The sequence below is a fragment of the Mobula hypostoma genome, chromosome 23 (genome assembly GCF_963921235.1).
Source record: "Mobula hypostoma chromosome 23, sMobHyp1.1, whole genome shotgun sequence".
Lineage (NCBI taxonomy): Eukaryota > Metazoa > Chordata > Chondrichthyes > Myliobatiformes > Myliobatidae > Mobula > Mobula hypostoma.
Window position 1 is genome coordinate 51,624,837 of NC_086119.1, and position 17,497 is coordinate 51,642,333.

Below are 17,497 nucleotides of genomic sequence, written 5' to 3' on the forward strand. Positions count from 1 at the left end.
CCCATTTTGGGAACCCCTGACTTAAAGAGGACTTAGTGAGTTTTTGAAAAGTATTTCAATGGGGTCTTAGTGCTTTAGGTGGGGAGTTTGGAAATGGGAACCCAAGAGTTCATAAGGAGCATGAACGTAAGGTGCCCCACTGAGCCAAATGCTGAATAATCAGGATATCCGAGAAACTGCACAGTGCATGTTTGGAGTTTTACTGCATTGGGAATGCTGAAAAGTTCTGTTTCCATGGAGCTTTGAGACAGAGTTTCAGAGACTCATCTCATTTCTGTCAAGCAGATGACCATTCATTTTTAAACAGTGACCCTCATTCTAGATTCTCCCATAAAAGGAAACACCTCTCCACATCCAACCTGTTGAGACCCCTCTTTTAAATTTGTCGCTTGTGTGTCAACAACAACCTGGCACTCAGTTGTCAGTAAGATCAAGGAACTGATTCTGGACTTCAGGAAGGGACAGTTGGGAGAGCACACAGCAGTTCTCGTTGAGGGGTCTGCGATGGAAAGGGTGAGCAGCTTCAAATTCCTGCGTCTCAGTGCATCTTCCCTGGGCCAAATGAATTGATGCAATTACGAAGAAGGTGCACCAACAGCTCTGCTTTGTCAGGAGTTCGAGGAGATTTGCTATGGAGTGCAAATTTCCCAGCTGGAGAGCATTCCGACTGGTTGCATCACAACTTGGTATGGAAACAGGATTGCATGGGGCTGTGGTGAGTTGTACACTCAGGCAGCTCCATCACGGGCATAACCCTGCACACGATTGACGACATCGTCAAGAATGTGATATCCATCATTAAGGACTATCACTATCCGGGACATGCCTTCTTGTGATCAGGATCAGTGGGGAGGAGGTATAGGAACCTGAAGACTGGCACTCATAGATTTTGGAACCACTTCTTCCCCTCAGCTATCAGATTTCAGAATGGACCATGAGAACAACTTAGTTTTTCCTTTTTTTGCACTTATTATTTTATAGTAATTTTTTGTCTTTTCACTATACTGCCAAAAACTAATTTCACATCATATAAATCATTAATAATAAACCTGATTCTGATTTCAACAAATGCCAGCTCAGCCTGTCTACCCTTCAGTACATTAAATTATCAGTCTAGTAAAACCTCTGAACTGCTCACCACACTTCAAATTCTTCCGTAAGGAGAATGCCATTAGTAGTGTAGGTGTGGTCTCAACAGTGACAAATATTCTTTTATTTAAAATTTCCTGAAACTGATACCCCCAACACTCTCTCCGCTGCATTGATGAACACATTGGTGCTGAGTCATCAATTTCATTAACTTTGTCTTTAACTTCCATCCTGCCCTTAAATTCACTTGGTCCATTTCTGACACCTCTCTCCACTGTCTATATCTCTCTGTCACCATCTCTGAAGACATCTAACACCTTTTATAAACCACCTGATTCCCACGGTTATTTTGACTATACCTCTTCCCACTCTATATCCTGTAAAAATGCTATTCCCTTTTCTCAGTGCCTTTACCTCTGCCGCATCTCATCCCAGGATGCAGCTTTCTATTCCAGGACATCAGCGATGTCCTCCTCCAAATAATAGGGCTTCCCTTCCTCTACTATTGACATTGCCCTCTCCCGCATCTCCCCCTTTTCCCAAACATCCATATTTACCCCATCTTCCTGCCGCCTTAAATGATAGAGTTCCTCTTGTCCTTACCTATCACCCCATGAGCCTCCACATCCAACACATCATCCTTCGCAGCTTCTGCAAAGGGATCCTACCATTAGACATATCTTTACCTCCAACCCCCTCCGCTTTCAGAGGGATTACTCCCTCTGTGATTCCCTTCTCCATTCGTCCCTTCTGACACTTATCCCTACAAAGCAGCCCAAGTGCTCACCTGCCCATTCACCTCTTCCCTCACCAACATTCATGGTCCCAAACATTTCTTACAGGTGAGGCAACAATTCAACAATGAAACCGCCAGGGTCGTTTATTGTGTGTGTGCTACTTCCTCTATGTTGGTGAGACCCGTCCTAAGTTGGGGGTCCGCTTTGTCAAGCAACTCCGCTCCATCTGCCAAAAGCAGAATATCCCGGTGGCCAAACATTTTAATTCTCATTCTCATTCTGGTTCCAACCTGTCGGTCCATGGCCTCTTGTGCCAAGAAGAGGCGCCCTCAGGGTGGAGGAACAACACCTTATATTCTGCCTGGGTAGCCTCCAACCTGATGGTAGGATTATCGCTTCCTCCTCCTGGTTTTTAAAAACAAGTTTCCCTCCCCTTCCTCTCTTCTATTCCCTACTCTGGCCTTTTACCTCTTCTGACCTGCCCATCGCTTCTTCCTGATGTCCCATCCTCCTATGATCCACTCTTCTCTCCTATCAGCTTTCTTCTTCTCCAGCCCTTGACCTTTCTCACCTACTTGTCCTCACTTTTCTCCTTCTTGCGAGTCTCCTTCCCTTCCCCCCACCCCCACCACCACCTTTTTATTCTGGTGCCTTCCTCCTTCCTTTCCAATCCTGAAGAAGGGTCTCGGCCTGAAACATCGACTGTTTATTCATTTTTATAGATGCTGTCTGACCCGCTGAGTTCCTCCAGCATTTTATGTTGAGTTGCAAATGATAATATTGCCTGTTTTCCTAATTACTTGATGTAATTGCGTACTTTTGCATGTAATCTCATCCAAATTGGTCCTGCTCCACACGAGCCCCTTATTGTCCTTATAAATCCTGTACAGCGTGATCTTCATCTTGATTACTCTTTAAGGTGGAAATGGGAAAGGGCATTGTTCTGATTTTTTTGGTAGTATTAGTGACTTTTGCGCTCTCCAAGTGTTTCTTGTCTTGACTTTTGAATTGGCTGGAGTTTTCAGGGTATACAGTATAAAACAAAACAATTGCATGTCTTAGGTGTAAAGAGACACATTACCCATAATAAAAGCTGTAAAGTTGCCTATGCTAATTCCACGGCTAATGCCTGAATATGACTGTGTGGGCTTAATTGTACATTGCTGGTGAATTTGTAATTGTCTTATTTGTCATAACTCTGTTTGTTGCCATGGTATGAGATTAGCTGCAAAATTGAGTCAATTTGTACACAGCAATGTATTATCAACTGCAATAAAATCATTAACCAGATTATCTGTTCTCTTTAAATGGTTGAGTGAAAATGTTATGCAAGGCTCAAGGAAAGCTCTTTGATCTTAGAATAATGTCTTGCATCAATCTGGAAGAATAGGTTTTGGCTTAATACTCAATTTGTAGGGTGCATACTTTAAACATTGTACTGCATGAGAATAATGGTCATCTTCAAATTTTGAGAGTGGTACTCAGGATCACTGAAGCAGAATTCATAACTCAGGTTTTTGTAAAAATTAGTTTTATTGTTGAATAAGTATTTAAATTGATGCCAATAGTAATTGATACCTGTAACACTGTCTTAAGAAATAGCAGATAGATACTTTATTGATCCAAAGGAAATTACAGTGTCGCAGTAGCACTGCAAGTGCACAGATATACACATATTAGAAGCAAAGCAGAAAGAAAAAATAAGTTGCCTCAAACAGTCCACAGGAGGGGGTCGTCACTTCACTTCCCCGGCTATAAGTTGACTCATTATAGAGCCTAATGGCCGAGGGTAAGAATGACCTCATTTAGCGCTCTTTGGAGCAGTGCAGTTGTCTTAGTCTGTTACTGAAAGTGCTCCTCTGTTCAGCCAAGGTGGCACGCAGAGGATGAGAAACATTGTCCAGAATTGCCAGGATTTTCCATAGGGACCTTTGTTCTACCACAGCCTCCAGTGTGTCCAGTTTGACTCCTATAACAGAGCCAGCCTTTCTAATCAGTTTATTCAGCCTGTTGACATCACCCGTGTTGTTGCCATTGCCCCAGCACACCACTGCATAGAGGATAGTACTGGTGACAACAGACCAATAGAATATGAAAGGAGAGGCCTGCATACTCCAAAGGACCTCGGCCACCTCAGGAAGTAGAGGCAACTCTACCCCCTCTCGTTCACTCAAGTCTGTTATTCAGGTGCACCTCTAGGTACATCCACGTCCTCACCATCAATAGTAACAGGGAGCATTGCAGGCTTAGTCATCCTAAAGTCCATCACCATCTCCGAATGTTGATCTGCAGATGATTCAGCTTGCACCATTTGACAAAGTTCTCCACCAGAGCCCTGTATTCATTCAACACACATAGAAGTTGCTGGTGAACGCAGCAGTCCAGGCAGCATCTCTAGGAAGAGGTGCAGTCGACGTTTCAGGCTGAGACCCTGAAACTGTCCTGACGAAGGGTCTCGACCTGAAACATCGACTGCACCTCTTCCTAGAGATGCTGCCTGGCTGTGTGTTGCTTGAATTTCCAGCATCTGCAGAATTCCTGTTGTTTCCCTGTATTCATTCTCCTGTCCTCCTTTTATACAGCTAACTTGCTGAGTCATCAGAGAATTTCTGCAGATGACATGACTCTGTGTATCTAAAGTCAGAGGTATGCAGGGTGAACAGTCAGTCCCCTGTGGGGCCCCAGTGCTGCTTGACTATAGATATACCTACTTTATTGATCCCAAAGGAAATTAGTGTCACAGTAGCATTACAAGTGCACAGATATACAAATATTAGAAGAGAAGTAGAAAGAATAACAAATAAGTTACAGCTCTGAACCCGCACAAACTGTGGTCTGCCAGTAAGGTAGGAGGGAATATAGCAAAGGGAAGTATATGGTCATCCACTATGGTAGAAGCAATAAAGGCGTGGACTATTTTCTAGTCGGGGAGAAAATTCAGAAGTCAGAGTTGAAAAGGGACTCTTGCATTGGTCAGACTGCACTTGGAGTAACTGTGAGCAATTTTGGGCCCGTTATGGATGTCCTGGCATTGGAGAGGGTCCAGAGGCGATTCATGAGAATGATCCTGGAAATGAAAGGGTTAACGCAACAGGAACATTTGATGGCTCTGGGCCTGTACTTACGTGTAGAAGAATGGTGGGGAGGGAATCTAATTGAGACCTATTGAATATTGAAAGGCAGTGGACATGGTGAGGATGTTTCAACTGGGGGAAGTCTAGGACCAGAGGGCACAACCTCCGAATAGGATGTCCCTTTAGAACAGAGATGGAGGAATTCCTTTTGCCAGAAGGTGGTGCATATGTGGAATTCATTGCCAAAGACTGCTGTGGAGGCTAAATCATTGGGTATGTATAAAGTAGAGGTTGATGGGTTTGTGATTAGTAGGGTGCAATGGTTATGGAGAGAAGGCTGGAGAATGGGATTCAGAGGGGTAATAAATCAGCCATGTTTGAATGATGGAGCAGACTAGATGGGCCAAATGGCCTAATCCTGCTCCCGTGTCTCAATGGTCGTCGGTCTTTTGATTTGCAGCCTTGGCAATGCCTTGCTGTGTCACTTTTGGCTGTATTTTTTAATAGGCATTTGCTCAGTTTGATGCAGAGGGAGATGGCACCGTTGCTGTGGAAAACATGTTGGAGTCATTGAAAACCTCTGGTGGAGCTAATCTGCGGGGAGAATTAAGTCATGTGATTCGACAGTTACAAGGATGTTCCCTAACTCCAGGTGAGGGGAGCCTGATTAATATATTGATTAACATCTTGATTCTATTGTGTTTCTTGTATTTACTGTGGATGCCCACAAGAAAATGAATCTCAGGGTTGTATATGGGGATATGTATGTGTTTTGATAATAAATTTACTTTGAACTTTACAGAAATTACGGTCTGATGGATTTTCCCTGTTCTACTCACATTATATTTGTGACTGTGTAGCTAAACACAGCTCCTATGTCGTATTTAAGTTTGCTGACAGCACTGTTGTTGTTGGCTGAAACATTGGGTGGTGATGAATCTGCATATCGGAGGGAGATTGAAAATCTGTCTTAGTGGTGCCAGAATAACAACCCATTATCAATGTCATCAAGACTAGGGAGCTGATTATTGGCTCTGGATGGAGGAAACCAGAGGCCCATGAGCAAACTAGCTGGTGTCCGCACTAATATCTTCAACCTCTCACTCCAGCAGTGTGTGGTTCCCACCGACTTTAAGTGGGCATCAATTCTATCAGTGCCCAAGAAGAGTGTGATAACTTGCTTCAAGGATTATCACCCAGTGGCACTTGCATCCACAATGATGAAGTGTATTGAGAGGCTGGTGTTGAAACGTATCAACTCCTGTCTAGTGGCGCCCTGGATCTGCTCCAACTTACCTAGCAGAGCAACAGATCCGCAGCAGATACCACCTCATTGGCTCTTCACACAACCCTGGAAAATCTGGACAGCAAAGGTGCATACATCAGGATGCTCTTTATCAATTACAGATCATCCCCTCAAAACTAATCAGTAAACTCCAAGAACTGGGCTTCAATACTCCCCTGTGAATCCTGGATTTTGTCACTTGTAGATCCCATTCAGTTCCAATTGGCACAAATATCTCCTCCACAATCTCCACCAGCACAGGAGCACCACAGAGATGTGTACTTGGCCCCCTGCTGTACTGGCTTTACACCTATGACTGTGTGGCTAAGTACAGCTCCAACTCCAGATACAAGCTTGCTGATGACACCACTGTTGTGGGCTGTGTCAAAGGTGGTGCTGAACCAACAAACAGGAGGGAGACTGAAGACTTGGCTCAGTGGTGTAATAACAACAACCACTCACTCAGTGTCAGCAAGACCAAGGAACTGATTGTAGCCCTCAGGAGAGGGAAACCAGGGGTCCATGAGCCACTACTCATCAGAGGTGGAGAGGATCAGTAGCTTTAAATTCCTTGGTGTCACTATCTTCGACGACCTGTCCTGGACCCAACGTATAAATGTAATTGCAAAGGAAGCATGGCGACCCCTTAGTCTGTGGAGATTCGGCATATCATCAAAAGCCTTGTCAAACTTCTATATATGTGTGGTATTAAGTGTGCTGACTGGCTGCATTATGGCCTGGTATGGGAACATAGCAGTGGAGTGGGAAAATCATACAAAAGTTAGCGGATTCAGCCCAGTACATCACGGGTAAAACCCTCCCGACTACTCAGTATATCTACATGAAAAGTTATGGTAGAAAAGCAGTAGCCATCATCAAAGATCCTCACCACCCAGGCCGTGCTCTTTTCTCACTGCTGCCATCAGGTAGAAGGCACAAGTACCTCCGAACTCACACCACCAGGTTCAAAACCAGTTACTGCCCCTCAACCATCTGGCTCTTGAACAAAAGGGAATAAATACACTCATTCTATTTCTGGTGTTCCCACAACCAATGGTCTCACTTTGAGGACTCTTTATCTTGATATTTCATCTTCATTATTAATTGCTATTTATTTATATCTGCATGTGCACAATTTGTTGCTCATTGATCGTGTTTACAGTTACTGTTCTATAGATTTGCTAAGTATGCCAGCAAGAAAAAGAATCTCAGGGGTTTAGAAACATAGAAAACCTACAGCACAATACAGGCCCTTCGGCCCACTGAGTTGTGCCGAACATGTTCCTACCTTAGAAATTACTAGGGTTTGCCCATAGTCCTCTAATTTTGCTAAGCTTCATGTACCTATCCAAAAGTCTCTTAAAAGACCCTATCATTTCCGCCTCCACCACTGTTGCCGGCAGCTCATTCCACGTACTCTCCACTCTGTGTGTAAACACAAAAACTTACCCCTGACATCTCCTCAGTACCTACGCCCGAGCACCTTAAACCTGTGCCCTCTTGTGGCAGCCATTTCAGCCCTGCGAAAAACACTCTGACTATCCACACGATCAATGCCTCTCATCATCTTATACATCTCTATCAGGTTACCTCTCATCCTTCGTCGCTCCAAGGAGAAAAGGCCGAGTTCACTCAACCTGTTTTCATAAGGCATGCTCCCCAATCCAGGCAACATCCTTGTAAATCTCCTCTGCACCCTTTCTATGGTTTCCACATCCTTCCTGTAGTGAGGCGACCAGAACTGAACGCAGTACTCCAAGTGGGGTCTGACCAGGGTCCAATATAGCAGCAACATTACCTCTCGGCTCCTAAATTCAATTCCACGACTGATGAAGACCAATACACCGTATGCCTTCTTAACCACAGAGTCAACCTGTGCAGCTGCTTTGAGTGTCCTATGGACTCGGACCCCAAGATCCCTCTGATCCTCCACACTGCCAAGAGTCAGTCTTACCATTAATACTATATTCTGCCTTCATATTTAACCTACCAAAATGAACCACTTCACACTTATCTGGGTTGAACTCTATCTGCCACTTCTCAGCCCAGTTTTGCATCCCATCAATGACCTGCTGTAACCTCTGACAACCCTCCACACTATCCACAACACCCCCAACCTTTGTGTCATCAGCAAACTTATTAATCCATCCCTCCACTTCCTCATCCAGGTCATTTATAAAAATCATGAAGAGTAAGTGTCCCAGAACAGATCCCTGAGGCACAGCACTGGTCACCGACCTCCATGCAGAATATGACGTGTCTACAACCACTCTTTGCCTTCTGTGGGCAAGCCAGTTCTGGATCCACAAAGCAATGTCCCCTTGGATCCCATGCCTCCTTACTTTCTCAATAAGCCTTGCATGGGGTACCTTATCAACTGCCTTGCTGAAATCCATATACACTACATCTACTACCCTACCTTCATCAATGTGTTTAGTCACATCTGCAAAAAATTCGATCAGGCTCGTAAGGCATGACCTGCCCTTGACAAAGCCATGCTGACTGTTCCTCATCATATTATACCTTTGCAAATGTTCATAAATCCTACCTCTCAGGATCTTCTCCATCAACTTATCAACCACTGAAGTAAGACTCACTGGTCTATAATTTCCTGGGCTATCTCTACTCCCTTTCTTGAATAAGGGAACAACATCTACCACCCTCCAATCCTCCATAATCTCTCCCGTCCCCATTGATGATGCAAAGATCATCGTCAGAAGCTCAGCAATCTCCTCCCTCGCCTCCCACAGTAGCCTGGGGTACATCTCATCTGGTCCCGGCGACCTATCCAACTTGATGCTTTCCAAAAGCTCCAGCACATCCTCTTTCTTAATATCTACATGCTCAAGCTTTTCAGTCCACTGCAAGTCATCACTACAATCACCAAGATCCTTTTCCATAGTGAATACTGAGGTAAAGTATTCATTAAGTACCTCTGCTGTTTCCTCCGGTTCCATACACACTTTCCCACTGTCACACTTGATAGGTCCTATCCTTTCACGTCTTATCTTCTTGCTCTTCACATACTTGTAGAACGCCTTAGGGTTTTCCTTAATCCTGCCCACCAAGCCCTTCTCATGGCCCCTTCTGGCTCTCCTAATTTCCTTCTTCAGCTCCTTCCTATTAGCCTTATAATCTTCTAGATCTCTAACATTACCTAGCTCTCTGAACCTTTTGTAAGCTTTCCTTTTCTTCTTGACTAGATTTACTACAGCCTTTGTACACCACGGTTCCTGTACCCTGCCATAACTTCTCTGTATCATTGGAACGTACTTATGCAGAACTCCACACAAATATCCCCAGAACATTTGCCACATTTCTTTCGTACCTTTCCCTGAGAACATATGTTCCCAATTTAAGTTTCTAAGTTCCTACTTGATAGCCTCATAATTCCCCTTACTCCAATTAAACGCTTTTCTAACTTGTCTGTTCCTATCTCTCTCCAATGCTATTGTAAAGGAGATAGAATTATGATCACTATCTCCAAAATGCTCTCCCACTGAGAGATCTGACACCTGACCAGGTTCATTTCCCAATACCAAATCAAGTACAGTCTCTTCTCATGTAGGCTTATCTGCATATTGTGTCAAGAAACCTTCCTGAACACACCTAACAAACTCCACCCCCTCTAAACCCCATGCTCTAGGGAGATGCCAATCGATATTTGGGAAATTAAAATCTCCCACCACGACAACCCTGTTATTATTACACCTTTCCAGGATCTGTTTCCCTATCTGCTCCTCGATATCCCTGTTACTATTGGGTGGCCTGTGAAAAAACACCCAGTAGAGTTATTGACCCCTTCCTGTTCCTAACTTCCACCCACAGAGACTCCGTAGACAATCCCTCCATGGCGTCCATCTTTTCTGCAGCTGTGACACTATCTCTGATCAACAGTGCCACACCCCCACCTCTTTTGCCTCCTTCCCTGTCCTTTCTGACACATCTAAAACCCAGCACTTGAAGTAACCACTCCTGTCCCTGAGCCATCCAAGTCTCTGTAATGGCCACCACATCATCGCTCCAAGTACTGATCCACGCTCTTAAGCTCATCCGCTTTATTCACAATACTCCTTGCATTAAAATAGACACATCTCGAACCGTCGGTCTGAGTGCGTTCCTTCTCTATCACCTGCCTATCCTTCCTCACACACTGTCTCCAAGCTTTCTCTATTTGTAAGCCAACCGCCTCTTCCCCAGTCTCTTCAGTTCCATTCCCACCCCCCAATAATTATAGTTTAAACTCTCCCCAGTAGCCTTAGCAAACCTCACCACCAGAATATTGGTCCCCCTGCGATTCAAGTGTAACCCGTCCTTTTTGTACAGGTCACTCCTGCCCCAAAAGAGGTCCCAATGATCCAGAAATCTGAATCCCTGCCCCCTGCTCCAATTCCTCAGCCATGCATTTATCCTCCACCACATTCTAGTCCTATACTCACTGTCACGCGGCACAGGCAGTAATCCCGAGATTGCTTCTCAACTTCCTTCCTAACTCCCTGTAGTCTGTTTTCAGGACCTCTTCCCTTTTCCTTCCTATGTCATTGGTACCAATATGTACCACAACCTCTGGTTGTTCTCCCTCCCACCGCAGGATATCATAGACACGATCTGAAACATCCTGGACCCTGGCACCTGGGAGGCAAACTACCACCCGAGCTTCTTTCCTGTGTCCACAGAATCGCCTGTATGACCCCCTAACTATAGAGTCCCCTATCACTACTGCCTTCCTCTTCATTTCCATACCCTTCTGAGCCACAGGACCAGACTCTGTGCCAGAGGCACGGCCACTGTTGCTTCCCCCAGGTAGGTTGTTGCCCCCCCCCCCCCAACAGTACTCAAACAGGAGTACTTAGTGTTCAGGGGGACAGCCACAGGGGTACTCTCTAGTACCTGACTGTTACCCACTTGTCTGTCTCCCGTGGCCCTGGTGTGACCACCTGCCTATAACTCATTTCTATCACCTCCTGGCTCTCCTTGACCAGATGAAGGTCATCAAGCTGCATCTCCAGTTCCCCAACGTGGTCCCTTAGGAGTTGCAGCTCGACACACCGGGTGCAGATATGGCTGTCCGGGAGGCTGGGAGACTCCAGGACTTCCCACATCTGACACTGAGCACAGAACAGTGGCCTCACAGACATACTTCCTTCCTGCAATTAACACAGATAAACCTACCTTGTCCCGTTACCACCAAAGCCCTGTCACTCTGCTGCCTGCTGGATATGGCAGTCTTCTTTTTAAACTTTACCCGCTCTGCTGGCTGACGTCACGTGCCTGCGCAGTCTTGCCTCTCTTTACCCTGCGTAGTAAAACGCTTTCTCTCTGAAAATCCTTAGCCGTTCCACTCGCAGTCTTGTTGCTTCGTGTGGTGACATGTATGTACTCAATAATAAATTTTACTTTGAACTTTTTTGAAGTTTGATAATAAATTTAACTTTGATGTGGTAACATCAGTGTTCCGGCTGAGCTCATATCAGAAAATGATGTTAAATCTAGATGCTTCTTGCTGTGTTTTCTTAGAAACTACACATTATTTATCTCCTTTTGATCTGCAGGTTCCATTAGTTAGACTATCTTGTGTTACAAATGTCAAATTATTTATACAGCGGATATGTACTATTTGGCCCACATTCTCACTGTTGTATCAATAATAGAATGCCTTTTAGAGAGGCAGCTGAGAAATGGCGCATGTTTCTTGCATATCGCTGGACTCCAATTGTTATAAAGAGATGATTGGCTACAGTTCAGAATACCAAAATGGCACTTAAAATGATCCAGTCAATATACTAGATATATTTTTAGGAGCAATTTGTACATGGGGATTACGTACAATAAAAAACGTGTGTAGCAACATCACAGGCATGTAAACTCAGACAGCAGCATGCAGAATATAAGTTGTAAACAAAATATACAGGCAGCGAAGAAAAACAGATTCTTGTAACTATTTATGTTCTTACTCATGGCAACTTTTTTTTTAAAAAAGTAAAATTCCCTTTCTTCTTGGATTTATGCCATAGTCTCCAGCTGTGCCTGCCCCTTTTTGTTGGCTATGTGGAACAGTCCATGTTTCAAACCTTCCCTGGTAATGCTCTTCAACCCTTTGCACTACGTTGACAACTGCATTGGTGCTGCTTCGTGCATTCATGCTGAGCTCATCAATTTCATCAACTTTGTCTCCAACTTCCACTCTGTCCTTCAATTCCCTTGGTCCATTTCTAGCACCTCTCTCCCCATTCTCGATCTTCCTGTTAACATCTCTGGAGACAATCTGTCCAATGATATCTTTATAAACCGACTGACTCCCATGGCTCTCTTGACTATATCTCTTCCCATCCTGTCTCCTATAAAAATGCCATTCCCTTTTCTCAGTTCCTTTGTCTCCACCCCAGCTGTTCTCAGGACAAGGCTGTCCTCTCCAGGACATCAGAAATGTCTTTCTTCAAAGAACAGGTTTCCCTCCCTCCACCATTGATGCTGCCCTCATCCTTATCAGCTCCTTTCCCTGGACATATGCCCTCACCCCATCTTCCTGCAGCTTTAATCGTGATAGAGTTCCTCTTGTCCTCATCTACTACCCCATGGGCCTCTGCATCCAACACATCATTCTTCATAGCTTCTGCCATCTTGAATGGGGATCCTACCACCTCCAAATTCTGTAGGAATTACTTCCTTCATGATTCCCTTGTCCATTCTCCCACCCCACTAATCTCCCTGCTGGCACCGCTTCCCTCAATTCAGGGCCCCAAACAGCCTTTTCAGGTGAGGTAACACTTCACCTGCGAATCCGCTAGGGTCTTCTACTGTATCTGCTGCTCTCGATTCTGCCTGCTCCACATCACTGAGGCCCAATGATACTTTGTCCAGCATGATCCACAAAAAGCAGGATTCCAGGTGGCCAACCATTTTGGTTCCAGTTCCAATCCCCATTGCAACATCAGACTATGGCCTCCTCTACTGCCATGACGAGGTCACTGTCTGGTTGGAGGAGCAACACTTCATTCCATTTGGGTGGCCTCCAACCTGATGGCATGAACATCAGTTTCTCCAATTTACAGTACTGTAATTTCTCCCTTTCCCCCTTCCCTCTTCAGTTCCCTACTCTGGCCCCACCCCCCAGGCAAATCACCTCTTAATGGGAACAAGACAAAGGAGATGGTTATCAGCTTCAGAAGAACTCCTACCACTCACGCTCCTCTTTATATCAGTGGCTCAGCAGTGGAAACTACACGCATTTTTAAGCTGCTGGGAGTGCACATCACACACAACCTCTCATGGTCCCAAAACATATCCTACACAGTCAGAAAAGATCACCAATGCCTCTACTTTCCGTGGAGGGTGAAGAGAGCCGGACTTTGCACATCCACAGATACGTCATTCTACAGATGCACGGTAGAGAGCATCCTGACAAGCTGCAACACTGCTTGGTACAGAAACTGCACCGCAGTGGACAGGAAGGCTCGACAACGGTTAGTCAAAATGGCTCAACACATCATCAGCACCAGCCTACTCGCCATTAGGGAAAGGAGTGGGAAAAGGGCCAGTAGCAACATGAAGGATCACACCCACTTCCATCAGGAGAGCACCAACGGCAGGCCCACCAGACTCAGAAACAGTTACTTTCTTCAAGCAGTAAGGCTGATCAACATCTCCACCCACTAATTTATTATTCCCGTCAGTCATCTTATGGACAGCTTAGAGTCATTTATGGATATACAATCAATCTACATATATAAGCTACCTTATGCGTATCAGCTATCTTGTGTATTTATTGTGTGTTCTTTTATTATTATTATTATTATTATTTTCTTTATCCTATGTGATTTTTTTTGTACTTCATTGGATCTGGAGTTAACAATTATTTTGTTCTCCTTACACTTGTCTTCAGGAAATGACATTAAACTACCTTGAATTTTGATTTTTTTTTTAACCCCTTCTCTTCTCCTCACCTCCCCCTGGTGCCCACCCTTCCTTTCTCCCATGGTCCAGTTTCCTCTCCTACTCAAGTTCCTTCTCCAGCTCTTTGCTTTTTCCATTAATCACCTTCCAGCTTGTACTCTTGCCCCTCCCTCCACCTTCTTAGTCTGGCTTCTCCCCCTTCCTTTCCAGTCCTAATGAAGGGTCTCGGTGTGAAATGTTGAGTTGTAGATGCTGCCTGACCTGCTGAGTTCCTCCAGCATTTTGTGTGTGTTGCCCTGGACTTCCAGCATCTGTAGAATCTCTTGTGTTTTTTTAGGGCCATCTCTTTTCATGAAACAGTGTCTCTAAATGTATTTTCAAATTCTTGTGTACATTTCATTGATTTAGAAGTTGTTTGCTCGTTATTTGCATGTATTTATTTCTTCCCTTTCCTCCTAGGATTTGTTGACATCTTTTCAAAAAATAAGGAGCGCATGGGTGTTCACGCTGCAAAAATCTTGCGTTTCCTCCACAGGAACAGAATCCCAAGTAATGCTATCCCATTTCCCTTGATGGACAGTTATAACAACATTTGTGCCATGCGTTCCTCCGTTTTGAAGGATTGCCTAAAGCAGTTGTTAGAGAAAAAGAATGGTAAGTTGTTAGATCTTCAAGTGGAATTTTATCATGTGAAAACAGCACGAATGAATCTTAATGTCGTTGGATTCAATTATCTTTTGAAAGAATAAGCAATTGGAATTTTAAAACGGTTTTAATAATGAAGATGCTTATTTGGACTAAATATCTTTTAAGTATTTCAATGCGTTAGTGTTCTTTTGAGAATACCAGATTTCTGGCTCTATGGTTATTGGAATCCACTATACATTTGCCCGAGTAAACATTAACTCAATTGCCTCACATGTTGAGTGCTGATCATGTTTACAGTGTCATAAAAAGAACTCAATTTCCTAAAAAGTAGAAATCCTTTAAAATCAATTTTTCCATGCAGTAAAGTCCAGTTTATAGAGTAAATACGTCAAATTCTGAACCTGTCCATTTTCTCTTGGAGACAGATTGAATGTGCATCATGAGTTAGCAGTACTTTTAAACTTTTTATTGGATCAATTTTATAATGAAAGCTATTAATGACTTGTTGAATTTGCATTTTGTGAAAATTGTTGTGGTATTGAATTAAAGTGAAAATGTAGTTGTGATACTTCCATGCTAAAGAATAATCTTAGATGTTGACATACAAGAACCTTTCAGCAGAAGTTCTTGCTAGTGGGATAAAGGTCTTACAGTTTTTATATTGGGGAAAACCTGTGTTTCTGGACCCGAGATATTAAGCTGCTTTGTGTCCAGTAAGTGAAGTAGAGGATCTTTTCCTGACAAGCGTTGTCTAATCCATACCTTGCCATATTCACTCTTAATTGGACAATGGGTGTCACATTTGCTTATGTTGACCATCACACTAGAATAACATGAGAAATAGCATTATGTCTGGTCAATGAGGTGCTTTCTGTCTACCTACTTAAATATCAAACATCTTTGTAATGCAGTTGAGAAGAATTTGTATGATGATGAGACAATCTTCCTCTTTGTTTTATATCTTTGCATGGATTTAAAAAAAACAATCCAGTTTTGTCATCCTGTAGTTTCTCTTCCTTTCAACATGAGCTATCTGCAATGAATCTTTATTTTGTGGTTTGTTGTTAGTATTCATCTGATTTATTTTTAAAATGGAGCACATTCTGTAAGATTTGTTTGTGTGTAAATGGTGGTGAGAAGCCAAACAAAGTGTGAAAGGAGACAGGTACTTAACCGAGGTAACATGAGTGCATGTGCGAAGTGACAGACTGCGAGTGGAGGAGTGAAAGGGAACGAATCAAATTTCAGGCCAGAAAGTGAAATGAATCTTTGGCTGTCAGTTTACGCCTTGGGGTCTGAAAGGAACTAAGAGTGGGGAATACCTTTAGGATAAGTTCATTATTTTAGATGAAAATGCTATGTTCATGGGAATTGTTAATCAGGTAGGTTAGGATGGTACAGTGACACTGTGGGTTTTGCAGAGATCTTATAGCTCCAGTGTTTCAGATTCTTATAAAGAAAAAGATTTATAAAGATAATTATTCTTGTTTAGAGCAACGGAGGTCCACCAACCCCTCAATGATAGGGGTCCAAGGCATAAAAAAGGTTGGAAACCCCTGGTTTAGAGGGAGATGCGCCAAAAACTAGCTAGCTGTTGGGCACCGTGGATGAGTTGAGTCAGAGGGCCTGGTTCAATCATTCTATGGGTCTGTTAATAGAGTTTCAAAGACCAAGTTTAGGAGATCTTTGTTTTGCAAAGGTGTCAAGGGAAGCAGGTGAATTTAAGTTTGGTTGTAGGCTAGTTACAATCTAATGGAATAGCAAAGCACATACAAGTTGAATGCCCACTCATTTTACAGTGATAATTCATCATGTCATTAGTAATAGCAACACATCTGGCTGCTCAGTTTTGTAGACTCTTTTCTTGTAGGATTCACTTAATGTTGTGATCACTGATGGGGTAATTTTAAACTTTTCTCACTTGGTGAAAGAAGTGTATTGTTTTGAAGACTATTGACAGACGTGCATGAAGAAGGAAGGTTGGTCTATGTTTCCCAACATAACCAGCAGAATTAGGCAAACATTTCATTTCCAGACATGAAGTCTAAATCATGTTCGTGTTTGAAATGAAGAGCTTGGCTATGTTGGGAGCCATTTAGCAGCCTCCATTTTTCATACAAGACATAACCTTCAGCAACTCTATTTTTAAATTTTGATTTACTTCAGTTGATGACTTGGCCGTCTGCTCTGGACATCAGGGCTCATAAAAGAGAAACAGTTGATAGTTACATTTGAGGTCAATCCAACTACATTGGATTTTCAGTCACTTTTTCCAAACTCCATGCGTGTTGTGTTGGAACTCAAGCCAAAACTATGCTGAGTCTCAAATGAAGATATCACTAGTAGTTCCTAATTTGGCAGTCTCTTAATTTGTATAGTATTATAAGTAATGTATTTCCTTATTTCTCACAGAACAAACAGTTCAATGTTCAACAGATATGAATGGTAAAAGAGAGTTGGATAAGTTGAAGATAGTGACCAAGTGCTACACCACCTTGGAAGCTTCCTCAAATTCAACTGATGTTGACAAGATGACCAATGGAGAAACAACCTCCTATTGGCAGTCAGATGGGAGTTCGTGTTCACACTGGATCAGGTGAGCAGACTAATGCTGACAAAGAAAAGAAATTAAATTCTGAAGTGTAGTTCGAACTACTAATCGTTTGATTGTCTACCTAATCCTTTTAGGCTATTTTGGTGAAAATGTGAAAAGGGCATTATATATTGTGTAAATATTTATAAGAGGCTAACTTAAACTAAAATCTCTAGGC

General features: G+C 43.3%; 1 protein-coding gene across 6 annotated transcripts in view; it reads left to right on the top strand.

The window, feature by feature from the left end:
* Positions 1-17,497, top strand: part of zzef1 (zinc finger, ZZ-type with EF hand domain 1) — a 266,638-nt gene that overhangs the window by 22,251 nt on the left and 226,890 nt on the right. For 5 of the 6 annotated variants that reach the window (XM_063031513.1, XM_063031517.1, XM_063031514.1 and 2 more), the window contains exons 2-4: positions 5,408-5,552; positions 14,538-14,732; positions 17,139-17,322. In XM_063031513.1, coding sequence (XP_062887583.1) covers positions 5,408-5,552; positions 14,538-14,732; positions 17,139-17,322 — 524 coding nt within the window. The remainder of the gene's footprint in view (positions 1-5,407; positions 5,553-14,537; positions 14,733-17,138; positions 17,323-17,497) is intronic. The other variant, XM_063031516.1, reaches the window with a different exon arrangement.